General features: G+C 46.7%; 1 protein-coding gene across 1 annotated transcript in view; it reads left to right on the top strand.

Annotated features, from left to right (window-relative positions):
* Positions 1–10,000, top strand: part of LOC139571550 (albumin 2) — a 22,904-nt gene that overhangs the window by 8,498 nt on the left and 4,406 nt on the right. Inside the window, exons 3-10 of the mRNA XM_071394535.1 lie at positions 1–67; positions 771–859; positions 4,039–4,171; positions 4,359–4,456; positions 4,566–4,695; positions 5,784–6,004; positions 6,182–6,314; positions 9,674–9,777. The exon at positions 1–67 is cut by the window's left edge and continues 56 nt beyond it. Coding sequence (XP_071250636.1) covers positions 1–67; positions 771–859; positions 4,039–4,171; positions 4,359–4,456; positions 4,566–4,695; positions 5,784–6,004; positions 6,182–6,314; positions 9,674–9,777 — 975 coding nt within the window. The remainder of the gene's footprint in view (positions 68–770; positions 860–4,038; positions 4,172–4,358; positions 4,457–4,565; positions 4,696–5,783; positions 6,005–6,181; positions 6,315–9,673; positions 9,778–10,000) is intronic.

The raw sequence follows: 10,000 nt of genomic DNA, 5'->3' as shown, positions 1-10,000 counted from the left end.
TCTGAAGATGTGCTGTGAGAAGACTGCCGCTGAGAGGACACACTGCTTCGTGGACCACAAGGCCAAGGTAGAATGGAGCACCCCTCCCTCTGAGACAGGTAGAATGGAGCACCCCTCCCTCTGAGACAGGTAGAATGGAGCACCCCTCCCTCTGAGACAGGTAGAATGGAGCACCCCTCCCTCTGAGACAGGTAGAATGGAGCACCCCTCCCTCTGAGACAGGTAGAATGGAGCACCCCTCCCTCTGAGACAGGTAGAATGGAGCACCCCTCCCTCTGAGACAGGTAGAATGGAGCACCCCTCCCTCTGAGACAGGTAGAATGGAGCACCCCTCCCTCTGAGACAGGTAGAATGGAGCACCCCTCCCTCTGAGACAGGTAGAATGGAGCACCCCTCCCTCTGAGACAGGTAGAATGGAGCACCCCTCCCTCTGAGACAGGTAGAATGGAGCACCCCTCCCTCTGAGACAGGTGAAATGGAGCACCCCTCCCTCTGAGACAGGTAGAATGGAGCACCCCTCCCTCTGAGACAGGTAGAATGGAGCACCCCTCCCTCTGAGACAGGTAGAATGGAGCACCCCTCCCTCTGAGACAGGTAGAATGGAGCACCCCTCCCTCTGAGACAGGTAGAATGGAGCACCCCTCCCTCTGAGACAGGTTCCTAACTAGGTTGCTTCTGCTTGCTCATTGGGGTGTAGACCGGGCTACTGGAAGTAAAAAAGGCTTTATGGATACATTTGACTGATTGATTGAGTGGTTGATTGATTGTAGATTCCTCGGGACCTGTCCATCAAAGCTGAGCTGCCCGCTGCAGACCAATGTGAAGACTTCAAGAAGGACCACAAGGCTTTTGTTGGGAGGTAAGTTTTCACACCGTCGACTAGAGACCACACCGTCGACTAGAGACCACACCGTCGACTAGAGACCACACCATCGACTAGAGACCACACCGTCGACTAGAGACCACACCGTCGACTAGAGACCACACCATCGACTAGAGACCACACCGTCGACTAGAGACCACACCATCGACTAGAGACCCCACCATCGACTAGAGACCACACCATCGACTAGAGACCACACCATCGACTAGAGACCACACCGTCGACTAGAGACCACACCATCGACTAGAGACCACACCATTGACTAGAGACCACACCGTCGACTAGAGACCACACCATTGACTAGAGACCACACCGTCGACTAGAGACCACACCATCGACTAGAGACCACACCGTCGACTAGAGACCACACCATTGACTAGAGACCACACCGTCGACTAGAGACCACACCATCGACTAGAGACCACACCATCGACTAAAGACATCGACTAGAGACCACACCATCGACTAGAGACCACACCATCGACTAGAGACCACACCATCGACTAGAGACCACACCATCGACTAGAGACCACACCATCGACTAGAGACCACACCATCGACTAGAGACCCCACCATCGACTAGAGACCACACCATTGACTAGAGACCACACCATCGACTAGAGACCCCACCATCGACTAGAGACCACACCATCGAATAGAGACCCAACCATCGACTAGAGACCACACCATCGACTAGAGACCACACCATCGACTAGAGACCCCACCATCGACTAGAGACCACACCATCGACTAGAGACCACACCATCGACTAGAGACCACACCATCGACTAGAGACCACACCATCGACTAGAGACCACACCATCGACTAGAGACCACACCATCGACTAGAGACCACACCGTCGACTAGAGACCACACCATCGAATAGAGACACCACCATCGACTAGAGACCACACCATCGACTAGAGACCACACCATCGACTAGAGACCCCACCATCGACTAGAGACATCGACTTGAGACCACACCATCGACTAGAGACCACACCATTGACTAGAGACTACACCATCGACTAGAGACCCCACCATCGACTAGAGACCACACCATCGACTAGAGACCACACCATCGACTAGAGACCACACCATCGACTAGAGACCACACCATCGACTAGAGACCACACCATCGACTAGAGACCACACCATCGACTAGAGACCACACCATCGACTAGAGACCACACCGTCGACTAGAGACATCGACTAGAGACCACACCATCGACTAGAGACCACACCATCGACTAGAGACCACACCGTCGACTAGAGACATCGACTAGAGACTACACCATCGACTAGAGACCCCACCATCGACTAGAGACCCCACCATCGACTAGAGACCACACCATCGACTAGAGACCACACCATCGAATAGAGACCCCACCATCGACTAGAGACCCCACCATCGAATAGAGACCACACCATTGACTAGAGACCACACCATCGACTAGAGACCCCACCATCGACTAGAGACCACACCGTCGACTAGAGACCACACCATCGAATAGAGACACCACCATCGACTAGAGACCACACCATCGACTAGAGACCACACCATCGAATAGAGACACCACCATCGACTAGAGACCACACCATCGACTAGAGACCACACCATCGACTAGAGACCACACCATCGAATAGAGACCACACCATCGACTAGAGACCCCACCATCGACTAGAGACCACACCATCGAATAGAGACCACACCGTCGAATAGAGACCACACCGTCGACTAGAGACCACACCATCGAATAGAGACCACACCATCGAATAGAGACCACACCGTCGACTAGAGACCACACCATCGACTAGAGACCACACCTTCGACTAGAGACCACACCTTCGACTAGAGACCACACCTTCGACTAGAGACCCCACCATCGACTAAAAACCACACCATCGACTAGAGACCACACCATCGACTAGAGACCACACCTTCGACTAGAGACCCCACCATCGACTAGAGACCACACCATCGACTAGAGACCCCACCATCGACTAGAGACCACACCATCGACTAGAGACCCCACCATCGACTAGAGACCACACCATCGACTAGAGACTACACCATCGACTAGAGACCACACCATCGACTAGAGACCACACCATCGACTAGAGACTACACCATCGACTAGAGACCACACCATCGACTAGAGACCCCACCATCGACTAGAGACCACACCATCGACTAGAGACTACACCATCGACTAGAGACCACACCATCGACTAGAGACCCCACCATCGACTAGAGACAACACCATCGACTAGAGACCACACCATCGACTAGAGACCACACCATCGACTAGAGACCACACCATCGACTAGAGACCACACCATCGACTAGAGACCACACCATCGACTAGAGACCCAACCATCGACTAGAGACCACACCATCGACTAGAGACCCCACCATCGACTAGAGACCCCACCATCGACTAGAGACCCCACCATCGACTAGAGACCACACCGTCGACTAGAGACACCACCATCGACTAGAGACCACACCATCGACTAGAGACCACACCATCGAATAGAGACCCCACCATCGACTTGAGACCACACCATCGACTAGAGACCACACCATTGACTAGAGACTACACCATCGACTAGAGACCCCACCATCGACTAGAGACCACACCATCGAATAGAGACCCCACCATCGACTAGAGACCACACCATCGACTAGAGACCACACCATCGACTAGAGACCACACCATCGACTAGAGACCACACCATTGACTAGAGACTACACCATCGACTAGAGACCACACCATCGACTAGAGACCACACCATCGAATAGAGACCCCACCATCGACTAGAGACCACACCATCGACTAGAGACCACACCATCGACTAGAGACCACACCATCGACTAGAGACCACACCATTGACTAGAGACCACACCATCGACTAGAGACCACACCATCGAATAGAGACCACACCATCGACTAGAGACCACACCATCGACTAGAGACCCCACCATCGACTAGAGACCACACCATCGAATAGAGACTAGAGACATCGACTAGAGACATCGACTTGAGACCACCGCAGCTAAAATACTGTGTTAGGCCGCTGAGCTATATGGAGTGTTTTACTGGAATTTACTGAGTTTGTGTGTGTGTGTGTGCGCACGCGTGTGTTTCAGGTTCATCTTCAAGTTCTCCAAGAGCCACCCGATGCTCCCCCCACATGTGATCCTGGCTATCGCCAAAGGTTATGGAGGGGTTCTGACTACCTGTTGTGGAGAGGCTGAGGCCCAGACCTGCTTCGACACCAAGGTCAGGAGGCGTCTCAGATCGCACCCTATTTTCTATACAGTACACTACTTTTGACTAGAAGCCTATGAGAGAATAGGGTGCCATTTTGTATGCAGTCTCTCTCAATTCATTTCAATAATATTTATTGGCATGGACAGATAAAGCACTTACATAGCCAACGTAAACATTCTCTCTCTCTCTTTTCCAGAAAGCTACTTTCCAACACGCCGTCTCGAAACGCGTGGCTGAACTCAAGTCCCTGTGCATCGTCCACAAGAAATACGGAGACCGCGTTGTCAAGGCCAAGTAGGACACGTCAATCTAAAACTCTATGGTTCTAATTGGCTGAGAGCCAGGAGAGCCCGCCCTTGGGCCAATCCCATTGGTTGATGTGTGTGTCTGTTTGTTCTAACAGGAAGCTGATCCAGTACAGTCAGAAGATGCCTCAGGCCTCTTTCCAGGAGATGGGAGGCATGGTAGACAAGATCGTAGCGACTGTTGCCCCCTGCTGCAGCGGAGACATGGTCACATGCATGAAGGAGAGGGTAAACTGTCTTCTCTCTATTCCTCTCTTTTTATTGGTGGATTTCTCTTTTAGTTCCTCCTCTCTTTTAACACTCATTCATTTCCTCTCTGTTTACCTTTTAAACTTCCATGCTCTGTCTCTCACCTCTCAACCGCTCACTCTCTCACCTCTTAGTCTCTCACCTCTCAACCTCTCACTCTCTCAGCCTCTTACCCTTTCACCTCTCACCTCTCAGCCTCTCAGCCTCTCACCTCTCACCTCTTAGTCTCTCACCTCTCAGCCTCTCACTCTCTCAGCCTCTTACCCTCTCACTCTCTCACCTCTCACCTCTCAGCCTCTCAGCCTCTCACCTCTCACCTCTTAGTCTCTCACCTCTCAACCTCTCACTCTCTCACCTCTTAGTCTCTCACCTCTCAACCTCTCACTCTCTCACCTCTTACTCTCTCACCTCTCAGCCTCTTACCCTTTCACCTCTCACCTCTTAGCCTCTCATCTCTCACCTCTCAGCCTCTCAGCCTCTCACCTCTCACTTCTCAACATCTCACTTCTTAGCCTCTCACCTCTTAGCCTCTCACCTCTCAACCTCTCATCTCTCACCTCTCAGCCGCCCAGCCTCTCACCTTCTCACCTCTCATCCTCTCACTCTCTCACTCTCTCACCTCTCACCTCTCACCTCTCAGCCTCTCACTCTCTCACCTCTCAGCCTCTCACTCTCTCACCTCTCAGCCTCTCACCTTCTCACCTCTCAGCCTCTCACCTTCTCACCTCTCAGCCTCTCACCTCTCATCCTCACTCTCTCACTCTCTCACCTCTCACCTCTCACCTCTCAGCCTCTCACTCTCTCACCTCTCAGCCTCTCAACTCTCAGCCTCTTTCCATTGGGTGTGTGTGTGTGTGTGTGTGTGTGTGTGTGTGTGTGTGTGTGTGTGTGTGTGTGTGTGTGTGTGTGTGTGTGTGTGTGTGTGTGTGTGTGTGTGTGTGTGTGTGTGTGTGTGTGTGTGTGTGTGTGTGTGTGTGTGTGTGTGTGTGTGTGTGTGTGTGTGTCTGCATATACATGTACTTGTGTCCCTGACTCTTCCTGCCTGTGTGTGTGTACCCCCCAAACAGAAGACCCTGGTGGATGAGGTGTGTGCTGATGAGAGTGTGTTGTCTCGCGCGGCGGGTCTGTCTGCATGCTGTAAGGAGGATGCCGTACACAGGGGGTCATGTGTTGAGGCCATGAAGCCAGACGGTAAGCCAGACGGTCTGTCTGAGCACTACGACGTTCACGCTGACATAGCAGCAGTCTGCCAGACCTTTACCAAGACCCCGGATGTGGCCATGGGGAAGTATGTATTTACGCACATACATACGTACATGCAGACACACACACATCTGGAAAAGCTGCCTATACACACACAATTCTGACTTTGTATGGGGTGTTGCTATTGGCTAAACGACTGTGTACGGTCTGTCCTGATTGGCCGTCTGACTACTGACTCTCTGTATATGGTCCTGATTGGCAGGTTGGTCTATGAGATCTCAGTGCGTCACCCTGAGTCGTCCCAACAGGTGATCCTGAGGTTTGCCAAGGTGGCTGAGCAGGCCTTGCTCCAGTGCTGCGACAAGGAGGACCACGCAGAGTGTGTCAAAACCTCTGTATGTATTACCCATGTGTTATGTCCATACTAACCCCAACCCGAGACAAGTTCCCCTTTGGGGACAACAAAGTTGATCATGTCTTATCTTAACTTCTCTTATCAGAAGACCTGGCTAGTTACATTATATATCAGTTTGTGATGATGTGTAACCTAGCTAGTTACACTATATATCAGTCTGTGATGATGTGTAACCTAGCTAGTTACACTATATATCAGTCTGTGATGTGTAACCTAGCTAGTTACACTATATATCAGTCTGTGATGATGTGTAACCTAGCTAGTTACACTATATATCAGTCTGTGATGATGTGTAACCTAGCTAGTTACACTATATATCAGTCTGTGATGTGTAACCTAGCTAGTTACACTATATATCAGTCTGTGATGATGTGTAACCTAGCTAGTTACACTATATATCAGTCTGTGATGTGTAACCTAGCTAGTTACACTATATATCAGTCTGTGATGTGTAACCTAGCTAGTTACACTATATATCAGTCTGTGATGTGTAACCTAGCTAGTTACATTATATATCAGTCTGTGATGTGTAACCTAGCTAGTTACACTATATATCAGTCTGTGATGTGTAACCTAGCTAGTTACACTATATATCAGTCTGTGATGATGTGTAACCTAGCTAGTTACACTATATATCAGTCTGTGATGTGTAACCTAGCTAGTTACACTATATATCAGTCTGTGATGTGTAACCTAGCTAGTTACACTATATATCAGTCTGTGATGTGTAACCTAGCTAGTTACATTATATATCAGTCTGTGATGTGTAACCTAGCTAGTTACACTATATATCAGTCTGTGATGTGTAACCTAGCTAGTTACACTATATATCAGTCTGTGATGATGTGTAACCTAGCTAGTTACACTATATATCAGTCTGTGATGTGTAACCTAGCTAGTTACACTATATATCAGTCTGTGATGTGTAACCTAGCTAGTTACACTATATATCAGTCTGTGATGTGTAACCTAGCTAGTTACACTATATATCAGTCTGTGATGTGTAACCTAGCTAGTTACACTATATATCAGTCTGTGATGTGTAACCTAGCTAGTTACACTATATATCAGTCTGTGATGTGTAACGTAGCTAGTTACACTATATATCAGTCTGTGATGTGTAACCTGGCTAGTTACACTATATATCAGCCTGTGATGTGTAACGTAGCTAGTTACACTATATATCAGTCTGTGATGTGTAACCTAGCTAGTTACACTATGTATCAGTCTGTGATGATGTTTAACCTAGCTAGCTACACTATATATCAGTCTGTGATGATGTGTAACCTAGCTAGTTACACTATATATCAGTCTGTGATGTGTAACCTAGCTAGTTACACTATATATCAGTCTGTGATGTGTAACCTAGCTAGTTACACTATATATCAGTCTGTGATGTGTAACCTAGCTAGTTACACTATATATCAGTCTGTGATGTGTAACCTAGCTAGTTACACTATATATCAGTCTGTGATGTGTAACCTAGCTAGTTACACTATATATCAGTCTGTGATGTGTAACCTAGCTAGTTACACTATATATCAGTCTGTGATGTGTAACCTAGCTAGCTACACTATATATCAGTCTGTGATGTGTAACCTAGCTAGTTACACTATATATCAGTCTGTGATGATGTGTAACCTAGCTAGTTACACTATATATCAGTCTGTGATGATGTGTAACCTAGCTAGTTACACTATATATCAGTCTGTGATGTGTAACCTAGCTAGCTACACTATATATCAGTCTGTGATTATGTGTAACCTAGCTAGCTACACTATATATCAGTCTGTGATGATGTGTAACCTAGCTAGTTACACTATATATCAGTCTGTGATGATGTGTAACCTAGCTAGTTACACTATATATCAGTCTGTGATGATGTGTAACCTAGCTAGTTACACTATATATCAGTCTGTGATGTGTAACCTAGCTAGTTACACTATATATCAGTCTGTGATGTGTAACCTAGCTAGTTACACTATATATCAGTCTGTGATGTGTAACCTAGCTAGTTATACTATATATCAGTCTGTGATGTGTAACCTAGCTAGTTACACTATATATCAGTCTGTGATGTGTAACCTAGCTAGTTACACTATATATCAGTCTGTGATGTGTAACCTAGCTAGTTACACTATATATCAGTCTGTGATGATGTGTAACCTAGCTAGTTACACTATATATCAGTCTGTGATGATGTGTAACCTAGCTAGTTACACTATATATCAGTCTGTGATGATGTGTAACCTAGCTAGTTACACTATATATCAGTCTGTGATGATGTGTAACCTAGCTAGTTACACTATATATCAGTCTGTGATGATGTGTAACCTAGCTAGTTACACTATATATCAGTCTGTGATGATGTGTAACCTAGCTAGTTACACTATATATCAGTCTGTGATGATGTGTAACCTAGCTAGTTACACTATATATCAGTCTGTGATGATGTGTAACCTAGCTAGTTACACTATATATCAGTCTGTGATGATGTGTAACCTAGCTAGTTACACTATATATCAGTCTGTGATGTGTAACCTAGCTAGTTACACTATATATCAGTCTGTGATGATGTGTAACCTAGCTAGTTACACTATATATCAGTCTGTGATGATGTGTAACCTAGCTAGTTACACTATATATCAGTCTGTGATGATGTGTAACCTAGCTAGTTACACTATATATCAGTCTGTGATGATGTGTAACCTAGCTAGTTATACTATATATCAGTCTGTGATGTGTAACCTAGCTAGTTACACTATATATCAGTCTGTGATGTGTAACCTAGCTAGTTACACTATATATCAGTCTGTGATGTGTAACCTAGCTAGTTACACTATATATCAGTCTGTGATGATGTGTAACCTAGCTAGTTACACTATATATCAGTCTGTGATGTGTAACCTAGCTAGTTACACTATATATCAGTCTGTGATGATGTGTAGCCTAGCTAGTTACACTATATATCAGTCTGTGATGTGTAACCTAGCTAGTTACACTATATATCAGTCTGTGATGATGTGTAACCTAGCTAGCTACACTATATATCAGTCTGTGATGATGTGTAACCTAGCTAGTTACACTATATATCAGTCTGTGATGTGTAACCTAGCTAGTTATACTATATATCAGTCTGTGATGTGTAACCTAGCTAGTTACAGTGTGATGATTGCCTTGACCTGAATACTTGCGTTAGCTCCCCTGAGCTAATAGTTGATGGTTGTTGGCTTGAACTCAGCAGGCTAGCACTGAATTCCTAGTATTTTTAGACCGTAATAATGGCCTCTGCCTCATCATGTGGCATCATGCCAACTGTATGAACGGTTCTGTCTCCAGCTGGCAGGCAGTGAGGTTGATAAGAAGATCACTGATGAGATTGACTACTACAAGAAGATGTGTGCTGTTGAGGATGCCATGAGCGATGACAGCTTTGAGAAGAGGTGAGGGGGGTCACGCTTTAACACAGAGATATTGAAGATCAGAGTAGATGAGGTTCATGTGGTATGAGATCTTAAACACAGAGATATTGAAGATCAGAGTAGATGAGGTTCATGTGGTATGAGATCTTAAACACAGAGATATTGAAGATCAGAGTAGATGAGGTTCATGTGGTATGAGATCTTAAACACAGAGATATTGAAGATCAGAGTAGATGAGATTCAT

This window comes from Salvelinus alpinus, chromosome 3 (genome assembly GCF_045679555.1).
Source record: "Salvelinus alpinus chromosome 3, SLU_Salpinus.1, whole genome shotgun sequence".
Lineage (NCBI taxonomy): Eukaryota > Metazoa > Chordata > Actinopteri > Salmoniformes > Salmonidae > Salvelinus > Salvelinus alpinus.
The sequence above is the reverse complement of the archived record's forward strand: the minus strand, read 5'-3'. Positions and strand labels throughout refer to the sequence as shown.